Below are 21,663 nucleotides of genomic sequence, written 5' to 3' on the forward strand. Positions count from 1 at the left end.
ACCCTGTATATCTGTATGATTACACTACTGGTGTGACTCTGCACCATGTACAGCCTGAGGAATGAGAAATTGGGCTTCATTTGTGTTCAATGTGTCAAAATGCATTCTACTATTATGTATAACTAATTATAACAACTTAAAAAAAATAGAAGGGAGACCAGTAGAATAGAAGAAGGGGATCAAGGGGAGGGAAATGAGAGATACTGGGGAATGAAACTGATCAAATTATACTGTATTATGTGCATATATGAATATATTATAACAAATCCCACTGTTATATGTATAATTATAATGTATCAATAAATAGGAAAAAAAGAATTGAATCTTCCAAATTTTCTCCTGTATGCTGAGCTATATTGACTGACCATCTTTAACTATGAGATCACAGTGGACTCTACTCTGACCCTTATGATTTTGTTTTCTTAATACATAGGGATCTAAATATACCCTTGCGTTTCCTGACTGTGGCAAACTGCAGAAAAATGTACTAAGTCACTGCTTCTCAGGTTTTTGTCAGGAATCTTCCTGGTTTATAAGGATTAAAGTCATAGTAATGGCCCTTTCATGCATCTTCTACCTTTTGAGAGAAAATCAAGCAGGGAGCACATTCTCTATAAACTGGGACATCCAGCTGCCTATCTGTCCTTCCCCATCTCCAGTCATCAGAGCTTCTGCTACATAAGCTTCTGTTACACAGTCTCCTTCAAGCCTGTATCCTCAACTTGGTTAGTCTCTGGCCCAGTGCTTTTAGCCTTTGGTGGCCTGGGCTCTGGGTCTTCCAGCCTCAGAAGGTAAGATAACTGCTTTCTCCTCTAGATTAGCCCCAAACTCTTTCTACTGGAGGATTTTGCTTCTGCCCTCTGGTTCAAGCCTCAGGAGCCAATCTATCAAGTTTGGTCATTCTTACCACACTTCTTTATTTTTTTTAATTTTTTTTATTTTTTAATTTTTTATTGTGGGTTGTTCAAAACATTACAAATTTCTTGACATATCATATTCCACACTTTGATTCAAGTGGGTTATGAACTCCCACCTTCACCCCATACACAGATTGCAGAATCACATCAGTTACACATCCATTGATTTACAAATTGCCATACTAGTGTCTGTTGTGCTCCGCTGCCTTTCCCATCCTCCACCCTCCCCCCTCCCCACCTCTCCCCTCCCCTCCCCTCCTCTCTCNCCTCTCCCCTCCCCTCCCCTCTTACCACACTTCTTAAGTTAAAGTTTCTAGTAACTTTTGTCATCACGAATGACAAGTATTTCTTGCTGTGGTTCCTGGACCAACATCATTAGCACCATGAAAGAACTGGTTAGAAATGCAAATCTTCAGGTCTTACTCAAGATATGTATAATCTAATCAGAAAACTGATTTATTGCTTCCTTTCATTTCCTCTGCATGGGGCCCAGCAATTTGTCAGGTAATAAGCCCCTCCAGGGAATACTGAGGAAGTAGAACCATGGTGCATACAATCACCGAGGCCCATGTCTTGTTTCTGATGAGATCTCTGGGATCGCTGCCTCTCACATCCCCTTTTTTTCCCTCTTGACTATTCACTGGGCAGGTGGAATTCAAATATTTTCCTTCCCTTTTCTCAAGAATTAGTACAAGGCCCTCTCCTGCTGGGAGCCATTAGCCAAGTAGGTATGACAATTTCCTTGCCAGCGTACCCCATGTTGCAGTGACATTGAATGTAGGTGACCTTGCTCAAGGACCAAGGCGGATTAGGGTGTTCCCGGTTTAAGATAATCGGGTTTAGGGCGTTCCCGGTTTAGGTTCCAGGTTTAAGGTTTAAGATTATTCCTGCTGGGAATAGGGCGTATCCTGCTGCCTGAGTTCCCCTTGAGTTCTCATGGGATTTAGACAGTATATTTTGGAGATAGAAGCCCAGTGGAGGTGGATTTGGGCAGAGAACGTGGATTTCCCCAGAACGTGATTGTAGACGGCTGGTGTGAGTTGGGAATAAAGAGTTGCCGTTTGAATCTACAAGCTGTGTGGTGGCTCGTGATTGTGTGCCCAGCCAGACTGTGGCACTCTCCCACTGACCAGGGAACACTGTCTTCCCAGGAAATGAATTAAGAGTCATGGAGGAGAAAACACTACTGAGCTGTGCGCATATTCATTACCTCCACCATGCTGATTTCTACTCCCAATGCTATGAGGAATTTCTCTTGGAAACCATCTATTTCTATGTGACCAGACTCTTTCCTTCAGTGGTATTTAAATCCAAATCCAAGTCAGCAGAGAAGTGCTGGCGGGTGCAGCATTTTATACCCACCCACGTCAAGCACAACCTCATTATTTTCACTTCCCACCATCACCTCAGCCGGGCTTGTAACAAGCCACCCGTGCACGACACGTTTGTGAAGCCTCATGTCACGCCCTGAGTCTGTAACCCAACCTTTGAGTGATGCTGAAACTGTTTCATAATCCCTTTTCCTTCCTTAGACTTACTCCGATCCTGCTGATAACATTATCTGAGTTTCACAAGTATGGTGCTCAGAAAAATTCATGAGGTTGGAAATGAACCGCTCGAGATTTTTCTGCTGTTTCAATTTACCCTGAAATGCATATAAATTATATGAACTTGTTCTGACAAAAAGGAAATGTTAGCAAACGCTAGGACTTTCCTCAATATTTTATTACCTGGAAAATACCAGCATGGGCTATTTAAATTATGTAGTTATAACTGTATTAAAAAATGTGTGTGCGCACACACACACATGTATGTATATGAAGTGTCTTGAGAAATGATGGATAACTCATAAAATGCTGGGGTCCAACAGCTGGCTGATGTTTATCATTAATATAGTTTTGCAGCGGGGCAGTGATGATGGTTTTGGCTAACATTCACCAAGTGCTTACTTGGGATGAAGGAATTTATAGGCATTACTTCACTTAATCTTCTCAAGACTTCTATGAGAGAGGTTCTAATTTTGCAGTTTTACAGATGGAGAGATCTGGTAGTTTGCCCAGGGGTTTGTGTGTAGCGAGCAATGAGGGGGGACTTGAGGCCATGCTCTCAATAACCCACAGGTGAGGCTGCCCCTCTATGGTTAGCCACTGAGCTTAACAAATTGAATGTCTTGGTGCCTCTACATGATGGGGATTTACTGAACTTGTTTTCTGTTCCCAAGTTTAAAACATATCTACTTAAAACAAAGGCCACAGGAAAGCATGACCAGGTAAAGGAAGGATTAAGGGATTTCTGCAGAAACTGATGCTGAGAGAGAGGAATGAGAATACCTGGTAGAAGGGGTCGGGGATGGTGATGATCAAGGTCAAGGTGGACCATGGGTATAGTCCACCATAGGCTATACCAAGTGGGCATAGAAGATTTACAGACCAGGGTCCCAAACCAGCCTCTGGTTTCTACTCATCTGACAAGAGAGCATCATTCAGGCAATGGGTAAATTCTTGAACTGCTGAAAGAAAACCTCATTTTCAATACGATGTTGCTAACCATAGAGATGAGGAATTCTGAGATAAGTGAAGTACTTTTTTCCACCAATATTAAATAACCCACTCATCTGTAAATTACTTGCTGAAATTTCCTAAGCACTGGAAAGAAAGTAACACACCCAGGAGTTTCCATATTGGTAGAGCATTTACTCCGTGACCACTTGGCTCAACAAAAAGTGACTGATAAAAATCTGCTAAATGAATAGAGCATTACTAAGGTCCCTGCCCTTGTGGGGAAGATAAGTGAAAGAGAATGTCAAGGAGAAGAATAAATCTGTCACACAGACTACACAGCACTGATGAAGATGGCCTGCTCATATGTTTTACCTGACCCAGGTGAGTTCATTTGGCCACAGAGGATGCGGTGGAGGTGTCACAGGCTATGGGTTTGACCCCTGAATGGGCAGGCTAAGTTCCTTACCCAGAAAACCTCAGACTGGGGCCACAGATAACATCTCTTTCTTCTATTGTCCCTGGGAGTGATAAGTGATGTATCTTGTTGCTTACTTGGGGTCTGAGTGAGAGTCTGGGGATCCCTCCCAGTCCCTCTGAGCCTAGGGTCATCTAATCATGGGAAGAGAGTGCAGTTCTCATGGAGTTTAAAAGATAGCAATCCTGAAAGCCTCTATCCTGCCTCCATCCCAAGACTCCTGGAAAAAACTACCTTTTTATTTGAGACCCTTGTTTTGGATGGCTCAGGCTCTGAGTTTGAGTTTATTTTCCAGCATGGGTCCAGATAACAGTAAGAACCAGCCTGAAAATGAACCGACTCTAGCATACTGAGAACTTGCTCTAGAACTTTCTGTTACTATGAGAAATTATGGGATAACTTATTCTTGCCCACAACTGCAAAGGTTGCAGCGCATGGTTGGTTGGCCCCACTGCCTCCAGGCCTATGGTGAAGCAGCACATCATGGTGGGAGTCTATGGTGGAGGAAGCTGCTCACCTCATAGCAACCAGGAAGCAAAGAGAAACATAGGAATGAGTAGGGGTCCCCATATCCACTTCCAGGGCACACCCCCAGTAACCTGATTCCTTCCCACTAGGCCCAACAGTGCCACAGGCTGGGGACCAAAGCTTCAGTACATGGGCTTCTGGGGGACAGTCATGATGCAAACAATTCATTTTACTGCTTGTAACCTCTGGCTGCATGTTTAACTTCCAGAGAAGAAAGCCACCACAGCTTTTCCTGATTTTCCCCTGACATATAGGCCACTACAGCACTGTCTACTGTCTCATCTTGACCTACTTTTAAATCTCTTGGTAAAAAAAATAAATACAAATAAAATAAAAAGCTCCTTTTCATGCTGTAGAAGCAGGTTGTACTGTTTTTAAAGTGAGGCTGAGTAACAGAAAATATGTAAGATTTAAAGTAAGAAAACTTGGGTTTGAGTTCTCTTTGCTACCAGGGTAAGTTTACAGAACTTACTTAATGACTAAGCATGTTGAATTCTTCATTTTTAAAATGAAGTGAATACACTGATTTCCCCGAGGGGTTGTGGGGTCACCTAACCCACAAGCAGGCTCACAGTCACTCCCTTCCTACTCTCCTTACTGCCATGAGCAGGGATGGCCTGGCTCACTCCAATGGACTTTGGATTTCTGCCACCTCCATAATTGACATCTTATCAAGAACACAACTTCAGAGTTTTAAGATTCTCTACTTTCACAACAAATCATTTGCAAATGGAAAAAAAAATCTCTCTCTCTTTTTTAATAGGAACAAACTAAATTCTCACTAGGGGAGCAGAGGATGAGTAAATGGGGTTTGCTCATGCATCCAGGGGACCCCTTTTTTCAGCTATCATACCTGATCAAGTTACAGTATAGGAACCGGACTTTGCAATCTGGGGGTGCAATCTGGGGGTTAAAATAACCCTGGAGAAGACTGGGTTTGCTAGCAGGTTGTACCACACCCAGTTATGAAGAGTTTGGAAAAAAAACTCTCATGCTTTGAGAATCATACAGCTGCTGAGGTTGAAAATTCCCATCCAAGAGTAACATTCCGGGCGGGCTGCCTTTCTTACCATACACAGGAATTTTCCAGTTCAGTAGCCCTCCTGCTAACAGACTTGCTGCTCTCATTCTAGCTGGACAGGTCAGCTGGGCAGTCTTCATTTCTTACTAGTGGGGTGATCACAACTATGTCTCTGTGTGGGGCCTTTCTGTTGTTTTTGCCTATCTAGTATTCTCCCTTCTTTTGACAAGAACATCTGGTTTTTCCTTTGGGTGATATACCACACCCCTGGTTGCTGGTCTGCGGGAGGGCACGTGACCCAAGCCAGATTTATCAGACCTCATAGGAACCAAGATGCCCCAGGAGCATATGCAGCATGCCTGTGGAGCCCTGCAGGGCCTGTGTGTTGCAGCTGGCCCTGAAACACTGCATTCAGTGTTTCCTCAATTTCAGGAGCGCCTCCATATTCTTTCTGTATGCCCTTTTCCTTTTTGGTACATTTTGACATCAATTTCCATCACCTGGGATCAAATGTCCTTGAGGCACAGGGTCCCCCCCACCCAAGCCACTTTTTTTTTTTTTTTCATTTGTGGTACCGGGGGTTGAACCCAGGGGCACTCTACTACTAAGCTATACCCCCAGCCCTTTTTATTTTGAGACAGGGTCTTGCTAAGTTGCTCATGCTGGCCTCACACTTGAGATCCTCCTGCCTTAGCCTCTCAAGTCACTAGCATGACAGGTGTGTGGAGACACAGGTTTCTGAGCACATCATCTTGCTTCACCAAAAGAAAGGTTCAATGTGCTTTAGAGACTGGTGTCTGGGTTACCTCCTTGCATTTCTATGCTACAGCCATGGCTTCAGAGCAGGTGGGGACAAGAGTTTCATTGGCAGCCATGCCATTAGCTTAATGGATGGTCACCTTACCTCCCATTATATACCACTGCCTATTCAATAGGAGGAAGAAGCTGATTGAATTTACTTTTTTAGTGGTAGTGTGGGGTCATCCCTAGCAATATCCTTTGCAGGATGATGGTCCCTCAAGCCTATTTCCAGGACCACCCTTTATCTGCAGAAACTTCAGGAAGGTTAGTTTCCAAGATCAGAATTCTCGTAGGAAAAAGCACAATTTTGTGAGTGACAGCATCCAGTGGCACATCCAAAGTACATGCAGAATCCAGTTCCTACACTGTAACTTGATCAGGAATGATAGCTGAAAAAAGGGGTCCCCTGGATGAATGAGCGAACCCCATTTACTCTTCCTTCTGCTCCCCTAGTGAGCATTTAGATCACAGGGTGTTGAATTCCATGGAACTCTAGACAGAACTTCCTTACCTAATGTGACCATAGCATCCTTTCTTCCTTTAATTTGATGTAGGCCACACTGTGGGAGGTGCTGCTGTGCCCAGATTCAGTGCGTACATAAGGCACCCTAGCTAGCTGGCTGGCTGGTGGTAGTCTTGCAAGACTTATAGTCTGTGGTTGAGGAAGTACCTGCCACTCGGAGACAGGATGTACAACCTTACTTCAAGAGTACCTTGAACCCTCTGGAGGAAAGGGACACCGTGGATGGACTTGGAATGAAGACATTGCCTTACATACCATTGTTAGTATGGATAAAGTATTCCTTACCTAATATGTTTGGAACCAGAAAAGGTTTGGATTTTGGATTTTTCAGACTTTGAAATATCTGCAGCACACACATAATGAGATATCTTGGAGATGGGACCCAAGTCTTAACATGAAATTCACTGTGTTTCATATATAACTCACATACATCACCTAAAAGTAATTTTATACAACATTTTTAGTGCATCTGTATTTTGACTGCAATCTGTCACACGAGGTCAGGTGTGGAATTTTCCACTTGAGGTGTCACATCAACACTCAAAAAGTTTCCAGATTTTGGAACATTCTGGATTTTGGATATTTAGATTACGGATGCTCAACTTGTATCAATATCTTATAATGGGAGAGGATGAGATAGATAGATAGCCTAGGTATGGTAAGAACAGCCATTAAAATAAGATTCACTGATGATTGCTCAAGAGGGGACACTGAGCACCTTCAAACCCACGTTTCTGATTGTCTTGAACTCCCCCTGAGTTCTGAGATACCCTAGGCTCTGGAGACTGGGCTCTGGGGATTGGGTCAGCCTGCCAGCCTATTAACTCAGCAATCCCCTGGGAGCCTCAAAAGGCTGCAATAATAAATATACATTTTTTGAGATTTTTAAACTGTGTTATAGAGATAAAACTCATATGCCACAATTCAGGCATTTGAAGTATATAACTCAATGATTTTTAAACTATAAACTGGAATATCTTTGTTATGCCAAAAAAGAAATCTCATATCCTTGAGTTATCAACCCTAAATTCTCTATCTCCCCCACCTCCTCAGCCCTAGGCACCCACCAATCTATTTTCCATCTCTGTGGGTTTGCCTGTTCTACATATTTCATCTAAATGGAATTTTATGTGTGACCTTTTGTGACTAGTTTCTTTCACTTAGCAAGATTTTTTAGATTCACCCATGTTGTAGCATTTTATGACCAAATAATATTCCACTGTGATATATCACAATTTGCCTTTTCTTCAATGGTTGAACGTTCACATTTCTACCCCCTGGCTATTATAAAAAATGATGCTATGAATAAATGGGTGCAAATTCTCATGTGGACTTATATTCATTGCTTGTGGGTTTATGTATAGGAGTAAAATTGTAGGATTGAATAGCAAACTCCAAGTATAACTTTAAAAGGAACTGCTGGGGGGCTGGGATGCGGCTCAGTGGTAGTGTGCTTGCCTAGCACATGTGAGGCACTGGGCTCAATTCTCAGCACCACATAAAAATAAATAAATAAATAAGTAAAATTAAGGGTTTTTTTTTTTTTTTTTTAAAAAAGAACTTCCAGGCTGTTTACAAAGTGGTGTACCATTTAATATTCTCACGTCAATGTATAAAGGTTCTGATTTCTCCACATTCTCAATAATACTTATTATCTGCCTTTTTGATTAAGGCCATTCTAGAGGTTGTGAAGTTGTATCTCCTTTATAGTTTTAATTTGCATTTCCCTGGTGACTGATGATGCTGAGCATCCGTTCATGTGCTTGCTAGACATCTGCATATCTTCTTTGGAGAAATGCCTGTTTGGATTCTTTGCCCAGTTTTTAATTGGGTTATGTGTCATTTTATTATTGATTTGTAGTAGTTCTTTACATATTATAGATTTAAGTCTCTCATCAGATTTATGATTTGAAAACTTTCTCCCTCTCTTCAGTTATCTTTACATTTTCTTGATAGTGTCCTTTGAAGTACAAGTTTTAGATTTTGATGCATTCTAATATATCTATCTTGTCTTTGGTTGCTTGTACTTTTGCTATCATATCTAAGAAACCATTGCTTAATCCAAGTCATGAAGATTTTGCCTGTTCTCTTCTGAGTTTTATACATTTAGATCTTTAGAGCTTTGATTAATTTTTGAGTAAATTTTTGTACATGGTGTCAAGACAGGTATCCAACTTTGCATGTGGATATCTAGTTGTCCCAGTACCATTTGCTGAAAAGACAATATTTTTATTGAATGTTCTTGATAGCTTTGTTGAAAATCAACTGAAAGTATATGTGAGGACTTTATCTCTGGACTCTCAATGACATTTCACTTTATTTTAGGCAAAAGGTATTTTAGTACTGCTATCTTTAAAAAATTTTTTAATTTGTTCTAATTAGTTATATAGGACAGTAGAATGCATTTTGACACCTCATACATAGGTATGAGTATAACTTCTCATTCTTCTAGTTATTCATGATATAGAGTTATACCGGTTGGCTAATCATATATGCACATAGGGTAATTTAGTTCTGCTATCTTAACAAGTCTTCCAATTCATGAAAATGATAGTAGTTTTTAGAGTAGGAGTTTTGAAATTCTTTAATTAAGTTTATTCCTAAGTATTATTCGTTTTAATACTCTAGTAAATAAAATGTTGTCATTTTCACTTTGTTCATTGCCATTACATAGAAACGGATTAACTTTGTTGTCGTTTGTTTTTGGTATTGGGGATTGAACCCAGGGTTTTGTGCCTGCTAGGCAAGCATTCTTCCATCGAGACCCCAAGCCCTGATTTTTGTTTACTGATCTTTATATCCTATAACCTCACAAAACTTATTCATTAGTTCTAATAATTTCATTAGTAGATTCCTCAGGATTTTCCAAATACAAAACCATGTCATTTGCACACATATGGTTTTCTTTCTTCCCCTCCAGTCTGGATGCCTTTTATTTCATTTTCTTGGGGAAATGTCCTGGCACTTCCACATGATGTTGAGTGTAAGTAGTAAGAGCAGATGTTGTGTCTTGTTCTTAACTGTTGAAGGAAAACATTCAGCCTCTCACAGTTAAGCATGAAGCTCTAGGTTATTCAGTTGTGTTTATTTGTATCTTTCTAGGAGTATATCAATTTCTTGTAGCTTACAGTTGTTCATAGTGTTTATTCCCCATCCTTTTTATTTCTGTATATAATAATGCCCCCTCTTTTCTTTCTCATTTTAGTAACTTGAGTCTTTTTATTTTCTTGGCCAATCTAGCTGAATTTTTAAAATCATGTTCATTTCTTCATATGGTCAACTTATAATTTTTTTTTGAAGTTGGTAATTTTTAAAAGTTTTTTTTATTTGTTTTAATTAGTTATACATGACAGTAGAATGCCTACTGTTTTTCTGTTCCCTATATCATTAATTTCTGCTCTAATGTTTATTACTTCTTTCTTCTGCTTGCTTTACATTCTGGGTTTTCTTTTTCAGAGTCTTAGATCTATTGATTTTAAATATTTGTTTTTTAATATAAGTGTTTGAAGCTATGAATTTTGCCTTAAAGGCTGCTTTAGCAGCACACCCTAAGTTTTGGAATAGTGTGCCTTTCATTTTCATTCATCTCAAATATCTTTTAGTTTGCCTTGTGATTTCTCTTTTACCCATGAATTATTGAGAAAGTACGTTGTTTAATTTCCACATATTTGTGAATTCTCCAACTATCTTTCTTTTATTGATTTCTAATTTCATTCCCTTGCGGTCAGAGAATATATTTTGTATTATTTCAATGCTTTTAGATTTGTTAGGTTTGTCTAAATAAATGCCCAGCATATGTTCTATCCTGAAGAATGTTTCATATAAATTTGGGAAGAATGTATATTCTGTTGGTAGGCAGGCTGTTGTACAGCTGTCTATTAAACCTGGTTTATAACATTGTTCAAGTCTTTGGTTTTCTGGTTAATCTTTTACCTAGGTTTTTCCAATCTATTGTTGAAAGGGGGATGTTGAAGTCTCTACTATTAAAATTTTGCCTTCTCCCTTCATTTATTTCAGTTTTTGCTCTCTTTATTTTAGGGCTTGTGTCAAGGTGTACATGTTTTATAACTGTCATGTCTCCTTTATTCTATTCTCATTATAAATGTATCTCTAGTAGCATGTTTTTAAAAAAACTATTTTGTTTGTTATGAGCATAACACTCATGTTTTCCTATTGTGGCTTCTTTTTGCATGCTACCTCTTTCCCCATACTTTAATATATCTGTATATAAATATGTACTTTTAGGGAGAAAAGAATGATCTTTAACTAACTGTGGACTCTTCATCCCTGTAAGAGTTTGCCAGCACAAAACTCCGTCAAAAACCCCAAACCAAAACAACAACAACAACAGAAAAACTCCCCAAACAAAAACCTTCATTAGATCTCATGGGGAAGAGTGTTCTGGGGTGCAGTTTAGTGCATCTAAGCTCATTTCTGAAACTTCTCCAGCAATTTTTCAGGTTAGGAATCCTTCTGCTGTCACTCTCCTAATAGAGCCATTTCTTCTATTATCTCTTACATTTTTTTCCAGAGCCTGGGGAATAGGTTTTCCCTTCATTTCTGATGGATCACTTTGTAACAAAATAAGAAGAAATTCAATATAGTAACATGCTTTTTTTTGGGTATAATAACAAAACAAAACAAAAACACATCCTTGAGTTAGTACCTTCTAAACTGGGGCTCACTCTGAGGTGGTGGTCCCAAAGCCAGGGTTAGTAGTAATCAAAGGCAGGTTTTACAAATTATTGTTCTTATTGCTTTTGTTCTTTAAGTATACCTCAGATTGAATTCCAACTTTTCCCTTTATTTTTCTTTTCCTATAGTATTACATAAAAAGTGAAATAGAAATATCAAGTGCGTGATGGTCTTTACATTTTATTACTCAGGAAAGTCAGGAAGAGAGAAGACCCTCTTTTGATGAGTTGCGGAGTCCATGAGAAGCATTTCCTGACAGAAATAACACAGGTTCCTGTGAACTTGGTTTCTGGGAGTTTGCTCGTCTTCTGTAATAGCCAAAGGGAGGGACATTGGGATAGTCAGAAGAATTCAGAAAATGCTTTCTCTTCTTCCATCTTGCTTTGCTTCTGAATGTAGATAAGTAAGGAAGGGCTTCAAAACTTTACTATTTAAGCCCAAGTAAGATCCTTGGATTTGGATAATGTTAGAAAAGAGTTCCAGATCCAACGACTAAGTTTCTCCTCACCACTCACACACCACCACCAAGGCATGGAGTGGACCAATAGAACCAGTGGTGATTCACAATTAGATTTACTCATTTTATTTTAGAAGAAAACAGGAAGTAAAAAATTTAAGTTTCTAATAGCAAGAAAACGACTAAACAATGACATCTTTTCAATCATATCTGTAGCTAAAGATCCAGGATTTATTCTTAAGTCACAGCCTCCAAATCCCCTCTCTGCATACGTGTGCATGCATGTGCATACATGGAACATGCTTTAATAAGAAAATGAGGTATTCCATTCAATTTTAACCCAAAACAAGGCCAGCTGGGTTAAGATAATTGAGCAAGGAGGACAGATTTAAAAACCAAATGCACTTCCTCGCAGATGACTATTCAATTCAATTGCCAGTAAGTTGTTGAATGTTCTTTTCTGAATCACCCTAATTCAATGTACAGTACAGTATGTACTGCCTGGGAAGAAGTTCAAATCATAAATACTGTAGGGAAATATCTAATAACTTGGAATGGCTTCTCAAGTGGCTAATAAGCTCACAAAGACTGCAAAAATGTTAAATCTGGTAAAGCATGAGCTCAGTGCTCCGAGGAGAGCACACTTCACTGTAGCCCCTGCTTCCTCGCTCCAGGACTAGCTGGGGCTGGGTCTCCAGGGTCTGGCACACAGCAAGGCTCTTTGGATGCATATGACAGGGGGCCTCTTCCCTGCAGACTGTGGTCAGCAAGGTGAAGGCTGCCGGCCACAGTCATAACAGCTGAGCTGATCTGTGATTTCTGCCTCTCCTGCCAATGTAGGGGCTGGGTTTGCCGACGTGTTTGTGTTGGTGTGCAAGATGCTGGAGAGAGGCCATCTGCCCTGCGTGTCAGATTCCAGATTCCATATGGTTACGGCAGGGTTCAGGAGAAGTATCCACAGAGCTAGGCACAGGATTAGAATAAAGAGGTGCTAATGGTGTGCAGTTGGGAAGGCAAAGGAAACTGCGGGGAACTCAATGGAAAAAGAGGGTGGAAGAAAATTAAAGAGTGATCAGGAGAAATAAAGGAAAATACAAGGAAAAAAGACAAACATCACTGTTGTTTTAAAGGTCAAAGAGTAACAATAATATAGAAAGGCTCTCTCACTCTGCCAGGTTCAACAGCATCTTGCCTTCATTAGAAAAGTTCATGCACTGGGTTCTTGGGCTCTTCCAGGCTACAGGGGTGTCCTCCAATCACACCCACCCCCTCTGAAACGGACACTTTTTCTGCAGACTCTACACACCTCCAAGTCCCACCCACTTTACACAGGGGTTTTACTTATGTGTTAAATTGCCTTCCCTTTTTCTAGCACTCATTTCCAAAGTGGAACCTCTCCACTTGTCTTTGTGCACAAGCACAGGTCCATTAACTACAGGTTCTTGTGAAAGACTCATGACAACTACTAGATCCTGCTCTGCAATAATTCAAATGTTATTGTCCAAATACATTTACAGAGTACATATTCAGAGGCTGAATAGCTGTATCTAGTATGTGTGTGTGTGTGTGTGTGTGTGTATACACAAATAAGTATGTGTATGCATAGGTTTTTTTTTGTGACATGGTTTCACTAAGTTGCCCAGGCTGATTTCAAACTTTTCTTCTTCTTCTTTTTTTTTTTTGTGGTGCTGGGGAATTGAACCCAGGGCCATGTGCATGCGAGGCAAGCACTCTGCCAACTAAATTATATCCCCAGCTGGTTTCAAACTTTCAATCCTCCTGCCTCAGTCTCCTGAGTCCCTGGGACTATGGGTGTGCAACACTGTACCTGGTGTACGTATATAACCTTTAGGATTTGCAAGAAATTTTTTCTTTTTCTTTTTTAATTTGTTCTTTTGAGTTATACATGACAGTGGAATCTATTTTGATATATTTATACAAGCATGAAATATAACTTATTCTAATTAGGATCCCAGTCTTGTGGACGTACATGATGGTAAGACTCATTGTGGTATATTCATATATGAACATAGGAATGTTATGCCTGATTAATTCCACTGTCTTTCCTAATCATATCCAACCCCCTTCCCTTCACTCCCCTTTGTATAATCCACTGAGCATCCCTCCACCCCCCCAATTGTGGGTTGGCATCCACATATCAGAGGAAAACATTCAACCTTTGGTTTTTAGGGTTTAGATTATTTCACTTAGCATGATAGTCTCCAGATCCTTCCATTTACTAGCAAATGTCATAAAGTCATTCTTCTTTGTGGCTAATACTCCATTGTGTATATCTGCCACAATTTCTTTATCCATTTATCTCTTGGTGGTATCTAGGTTGGTTGCATAGTTTAGCTATTGTGAATTGTGCTGCTATAAACATTGATGTGGCCATGTCACTATAGTTTGCTGATTTTAACTCCTTTGGATATATACTGAGGAGTGCGATAGCTGGATCAGATGGTGCTCCATTCTTAGTTTTCTGAGGAACATTCATACTGTTTTCCAGAGTGGTTGTGCTAGTTTGCAGCAGTTTCATCAGCAGTGTACAAGTGTTCCTTTCTTCCCACAACCTCACCAGCATTTATTGTTCGAATTCTTGGTTCTTGCCATTCTGACCGGAGGTGAAATCTCTGTAGTTTTAATTTGCATTTCTCTAATTGCTAGGGATGTTGAACATTTTTTCATAGATTTGTTGACCATATTTTTTCTTTTAAGAAATGTCTGTCTAGTTCCTTTGCTTATTTATTGATTGGATTTTTCTTTGTGTGTGTGTGTGTGTGTGTGTGATATTTTTTGAGTTCTTTGTATAGGATTTGCAAGAATTCTGAAATCTATTGTCAAACATATTTTTTTAAAATTTTTTATTGTTGGTTGTTCAAAACATTACATAGTTCTTGATATATCATATTTCACACTTTGATTCAAGTGGGTTATGAACTCCCATTTTTACCCCGTATACAGATTCACATCAGTTACACATCCACTGATTTACATATTGCCATACTAGTGTCTGTTGTATTCTGCTGCCTTTCCTATCCTCTACTATCCCCCCTCCCCTCCCCTCTCCTCTTCTCTCTCTACCCCCTCTACTGTCATTCATTTCTCCCCCTTGTATTATTTTTCCCTTTCCCCTCACTTCCTCTTGTATGTAATTTTGTATAACCCTGAGGGTCTCCTTCCATTTCCATGCAATTTCCCTTCTCTCTCCCTTTCCCTCCCACCTCTCATCCCTGTTTAATGTTAATCTTCTTCTCATGCTCTTCGTCCCTACTCTGTTCTTAGTTACTCTCCTTATATCAAAGAAGACATTTGGCATTTGTTTTTTAGGGATTGGCTAGCTTCACTTAGCATAATCTGCTCTAATGCCATCCATTTCCCTGCAAATTCTATGATTTTGTCATTTTTTAATGCAGAGTAATACTCCACTGTGTATAAATGCCACATTTTTTTTATCCATTAGTCTATTGAAGGGCATCTAGGTTGGTTCCACAGTCTTGCTATTGTGAAATGTGCTGCTATGAACATCGATGTAGCAGTGTCCCTGTGGCATGCTCTTTTTAGGTCTTTAGGGAATAGACCGAGAAGGGGAATAGCTGGGTCAAATGGTGGCTCCATTCCCAGCTTTCCCAGGAATCTCCATACTGCTTTCCAAATTGGTTGCACCAATTTGCAGTCCCACCAGCAATGTACAAGTGTACCCTTTTCCCCACATCCTCGCCAGCACTTGTTGTTTGACTTCATAATGGCTGCCAATCTTACTGGAGTGAGATGGTATCTTAGGGTGGTTTTGATTTGCATTTCTCTGACTGCTAGAGATGGTGAGCATTTTTTCATGTACTTGTTGATTGACTGTATGTCCTCCTCTGAGAAGTGTCTGTTCAGGTCCTTGGCCCATTTGTTGATTGGGTTATTTGTTATCTTATTGTCTAATTTTTTGAGTTCTTGTCAAACATATTTCTTTAGCCAAACAATAAAAACTCATGATGATTCACTTTCGTGTGTCCTCTGGTCCTCTTTAAGTAACAATAAAGGGTCAGATGGTTCAGAATAAATGAAAACAAACAATCTGACAAACAAAACCAGCTTAGAGGAGACACTAGGCATTTCTTTTTCTAGGATCTAAGGCAAATTCCAGGTGCTGTCATGTCTTTTATCAATTTCATTTTCTCCTCTGGTTATAGAAATTCCACTCATTCTTTGAATCCACTTCCCATGACTTCATAGTCAGGATGAGACTAGAAGTGGGTGGGATAGAAGAGAGAGCGGTGGCCAGGGAGAAAACCTTGACCTTACCACCTTGGTGCCAAGGAGAGTGCCTGGTGATTGGGAAGGTGCTAGATAAATCCACGTTGAATGGACGAATAGTACACAGGAGGTGTAATGTGTGCTAAGAGCTAGGCTGGATGCTGAGTAGCTGAACAATTAGGCAATGAAAAAAGTCCAGTATGAGTTGTTCCCATAGAATCTTCTCCATTTTTAAAGGATGCAGAATCCTTGAGTTTTTGGCTTTTAACCCTTTTTCTTTGGAGTTCTTTGGAGGTGCTGTGGGTCCACTTTGAGTGAAGGGGAGGCTCCAAGTATGGGACCCACATCATGTATCTCTCATGACACATGAGAAAGCCTGTACAATGGCAAGTCCTTTCTTCTTTGGTGCCACATGTTTGTGACTGTGTGATTGACTGACTGATAGGTTTGAGGAAAGGCTGCCAATACCCAAGACACCCAACAGGATTCCTTTTTGCAGCGAGCACTTCCTTAAGGCCTTCAGCATTGGGATGGATTTTCATTCTTAATTTTCCAAGGAGCATATTAAATCAATGTAACAAGCCTGAATTTGTTCTCCCTCCCATATTCTGTCTCTCACTCAAATACATTTAAGAGTTTGACAAAGCAAAGGGGGCTTGGTGCAAAAGCCAAATGCTTTGTGAAACTCCTGCATAAGGCAAGAAACACAAACTGAGCTTAAGAAACCTGAAAAACTGCCATAGCAAAAGCCCAGTCTAGTTAGAAAAGGTAGGCATACCTTAACATGATCCACAGAACCACAAACCAAAAAACATTCACCTCACCTCAGAGAAGATTGAGAGGCCAAGAGATAACAATGGTCAATGTAACATGGTACCATGCATGCTCCAGTAAAATCACTGCAAGGACAGAGGCAGAACTGATTTCACACAGTTCATATTCTAACAACCCAGGAGCTCACTCCAGAGCATGTGAGTCACAAGGCCATGAAAGCTGGGCTGGGATGGAAACAACACACACCAAGATCTGCACTCACTGGCAGAAATTTCACTGGAACGGGCCAAACGCAGACATTTACCAGTGTGCACGCTCCCTCCTGGCCACTCAGACTCTAACATTTATTTCCTTGTCCTCCAAGACAAAGTAATTTAGGGGGAGTCAATGGTTACTACTTGAAAATGTGTAGCAATGGCTATTTTTTCCCTCTGAGATATTATCAGTAGTTTCTTATAAGCTTCTTCCAGCTAGGGTTGCACATTTCCATGAAAGTTCTGATTTGGTAGGCAGAAATTTAGTACAGTCATGCACTATATAACATTTTGGTCAATGGTAGACCAGAAGTACGATGTCTTGGTCATGTAAGATGATAACGGCACCGAAAAATTCCTATCACCCAGTGACGTTGTAGCTGCTGTGATGCTGTAGCAAAATGGACAACTCAGATGTTTGCGGTGATGCTGGTGGAAGCAACCTACTGTGCTGCCAATCACATAAAAGCACAAACATGCAATGTGTACAGTGTATAGTGCTCGTTAATGAGAATAAATGCCTTGTTACTCCTTTGTGTATTTCACATACCATACTTATTGTTATTTTGGGATAGATTCCTTATAAAATCATCTGCCTTCTCTAAGATGGAATGCCTCGTTGCTCCAGCAGCAGCCTCACACAGCTTGTGTTTACTACATCTTCTTCTCTAGCTCTCAATTTACCCTCATGTTGCTTTGTTCACATGACTGAGGAGCAGCAGGCTGTACATATGTGTAGTGTGTAGGAGGCTGAGTCACTGAGGTTTGTGAAGGAACACACCATGATATTTGCATAAGGAAACCACCTAATGATGCACTTTTCAGAACATGTTCCTGTTGTAAAGTAATACACTATCATTTTGAACAAACAGAAACCACTCAGCAACAGAATTAACTAATAGAACATGGCAGAGTCCAGCATTACCAGCATTAAGTGTATTAGGTGTGACTCACGCTCCCCCTGCCCCACCGTGTGCACTGCTGCTGCCCCAGATCCTATGGGGCTAAGCTAAGGACAGAGCTCCTTACCGTGACTGGCATGGGTGTGTATTGCACCTTCGGACCTGGGGCTCAGGGCGGCTGGCTTGAGGGCAGTCACTGTCATTCACCAGAGTCGTGGTCTTATTAACTATTCGTGTGCATGACACGATGGTTCTGCGTTCCCCTGGAAACCAAACCATAGGGGTGAGAGAGGTTATGGCTGCAAACACCTGGAGAGGCCATTCATTCATATGTACAGAGGAGTGTTTGGGGGCAATTATTGATCACTGTGTCCTTTAAAATGGTGTCATATTGGTTGTGTGTGTGTGTGTGTGTGTGTGTGAGAGAGAGAGAGAGAGAGAGAGAGAGAGAGAGAGAGAGAACTGTCATCTAAGGGTTGAGGTGTATAAGACATGTGGCAGGGGCAGTGTGGGACAGGAGAGGCCAGAACAAGATCAGAAAGCAGCAACACCCCAGATCAGCGGTGTCCTTGGAAAATTCTTAATACACTGAAGCCAAAGTTTTGATTTGTGTCTTTCATTTCCATCAAAGACTGCCAATCATTTGATGTGCTGACCAGGGTGGCTGGTATGAAAGACACGCAGACTTGCATCCCCTGGCAGGCATTCCAGGGCTGATCTGTACTTGTCCACTTAGACAACTTGTACACTTGTGCATCATGTGTTCCTTGGTAGTTTTGTAAACCCATTAGCCTTCCTTGGGTATTCCCAAAGCACCCTAAACATTGTGTGGTACAACTTTGTCATGGAGACTGAATGATTGGCAGTTAGAGGGGTGGCTCTGGAGCCAGGCTGTGCAGGTTTAAGTCCTGGCTCTGTCAGGAATAGTGTCATAGTAGATATGGGATCAGAAGTTGGCTGCCATGCTTCTGTGTCTTGAGTTCCTCCAGTGGGCTGCTTCACCTAACCTCCTGATGCCTTGGGGTGCCTCAGTGCTATTAGAGTGAATTAATACAAATAAGGTACTAGAATGGAACATGGCAGGAGGTTAACACTTCATATGCTATATTGCTGTCATCCTTATTATTTGGGAAGAGTGACAATAAAAGATTAATAGGGAGCCAAGTACAACTCTTTGGATCACAGATTCCTTGCAGGATGTCTTTTGGGGAAATTTGTCATGAAGGAATGAAATAAATATTATGGAGTCCTGAGTTTCTCTGTGGGTTCCCACTGCCCACAACTGCAGCCTTGTGTGACTATGAAAGCTCAGAGCTCCTCTGGCCAGCTTTCAGGTTTGGCACCAGGTCTGACAACTGTAGGCAACTGGAAGTCATCAGTGTCATAAAGGAATTACCATCAAGCCAGGAGTGATGGTGACAGAACAGGTCTCCTGGCCCAGCAGGAGCTCGATCACTGTTCCATCTGGGTGGAGTTTAGTGTGCAGTGAGCCACCCAGGAGGAAAGGTCTGGTTGCAGTCAAAGGTATAGGTGTTGGCTGCTGGATTTGGAGGTTGGAAGAGCAGCGGCTGAAGTCCTGAGGGAAAAGGGGGTTCTTGGGGAGAGATGCAAAGTAGGAGGACCACAGAGCTCATGGTGGACCCCCAAGGCTATACCAATTGCCATGGGCTGCTTGAGGAGGAGGCTGAGAACAAACTGGGAAGTTACCCAAGATGCATAGAAAGGAAATCACAGTTGATGCTGGCAGTATCTTATGGGCTTAATCTAAATGCTGTGGCTTAATTTCCTACCCAAGAAAAATGGATGAAGTACTTAGATGGTAAACAATCCTCTACACAATGGGTTTCTGATCAAGGGTATCTTAGCAGTCAGTAGCCATTCAGCATGGAGATAGGTGAGGCTATACCTGGGTTCTACCCTGCCATGACTGCCACCCAGAGTCCTGGTTAACTTTCTATCCTAAATCTATGCCCATTAGAACCCACCAATCCTGTGTCCCATCTCTCATGACCCTGTGGTAAACTACAGTGTACAAAGGGGCTGCTGGCTGAGAGTTCAGAAGAGCTTCCTACTGCTTCTTCTAGAGGACCCAGTAATAAACAAAATGCCTTTTGCTCAAATCAATTCTTGGAGCAGGACAGTCACTGGCTCATCCTGAAGTATCCATAATGGATGAGAGGGGCAATCATCTCTAGAGGTGAAGAAATTTAGGTGTTGAGAGGCAAGTCATTTGCTGAGGTAGGATGAGAAGCTGTGCAGTCAGCTCAGAATGTTTTACCCAACCTGTAGGGGTTCGTTCTGTAGTGGGGTTACTGAGGCAAAAAGCAAAGGGTATCTGGGAGCAGGCAGAGATGTTGTCTGGTGCCCTTCCACCAGGTGATAATAGTTGAAGGTCTATCCTGTTCATTCACAGGGTCAACCTGTCATACCTGTAATGCAGCCATGCACTGGCCTAATCTCTACTCCTAGGTCCATGCCACAGGGAAAGGAGCATTCTCCATACACTAATGTATGGGCACTGAGAAGGCCCTGCTCAAGTGTTCTGCAGACAGTTCTTGGTGGGACTTGGGTAAGTTCCTATGGAAATGCAGGGACCTCCCCATGCTCTGAGTGCTGGCTGCAGAGGCCCCTGGGTCCACTACTTCTTCATTCAGCACAACTGCACACCCCACCAGCCCACTGCCCGGCCCTCACCTCCTCCACACTGCACGCTGCACCCTTCCCAGCCGCTGTGGGTCCAGATGAACAAAGCGTCCTGTGGCTTTGCTGGTTCACTTTGATTTTCAGCGGTGTAGTTTACAGGAATGGTATATTCGTAATGAATTCCATAATTCTGGTCATGAAATAACAGCACCTGGGTCAATGGCAAAATAAAAGGCCATGTTGAAATGGACCAGGAGCCCACAAAGTTTCCAAGTGTGCAAACCAGGCCACCTTGAAGCTGTTTCTCTTCAAGGGGTAGAAAACAGGTTCAATCTAGGGGGTGCTCCTTTATCTCAACCTTGGATTCCTCAGGGCGTGGGGCAAATGCACATCATCATAGGGGACCTGTGTACATGAGGATTTTGGGGCTGAACAAGTCTATAGATTCTTTGTGGCACTATTCCCAGAGAGCTGGTCCATTCAGAGCAAAGCCCATGTTTGCCCATGTTTCTACAATGCTGTCCTTGCACACATGAAAGATACACATACACTGCATTCACCTAGAAAGACATCTAAACACAGAGGATTACTCTATTTCTTTAAAAATGAGCACTGTGTCAGGCATGGTGGTGCCTGCCTGTAATCCCAGTGCTGGCTGAGAAAGGAGGATCCCAAGTTCAAAGCCAGCTTCAGCCATTTAGGAAGGCCCTATGCAACTTTGTGAGACCCTGTCTCAAAATAAAAAGGGCTGGGGATGTGGCTCAGTGGTTAAGTACCCCTGGGTTCAATCCCTGGTATTTAAAAAAAAAAAAAAGCATTGCTCTTTGTTCCCAAATCACTAGTCAGTGGTGTGTGTCAGCTGGAGCATTTGGGCAGAAGACAGGTTCAAAGAAGTGCAGCCCCCCATACCTGCCCCACAACAGT

At 41.5% G+C, this 21,663-nt stretch overlaps 1 protein-coding gene across 1 annotated transcript in view; it reads right to left on the reverse strand.

Annotated features, from left to right (window-relative positions):
• The window catches only part of Adamts17 (ADAM metallopeptidase with thrombospondin type 1 motif 17), a 344,255-nt gene that overhangs the window by 50,026 nt on the left and 272,566 nt on the right, over positions 1 to 21,663 (reverse strand). Inside the window, 2 exon segments of the mRNA XM_015493124.2 lie at positions 18,224 to 18,359; positions 20,791 to 20,950. Of these exon segments, the coding sequence (XP_015348610.2) occupies positions 18,224 to 18,359; positions 20,791 to 20,950 (296 nt within the window).

Source organism: Marmota marmota, unplaced genomic scaffold (assembly GCF_001458135.2).
Source record: "Marmota marmota marmota unplaced genomic scaffold, marMar, whole genome shotgun sequence".
Classification (NCBI taxonomy): domain Eukaryota; kingdom Metazoa; phylum Chordata; class Mammalia; order Rodentia; family Sciuridae; genus Marmota; species Marmota marmota.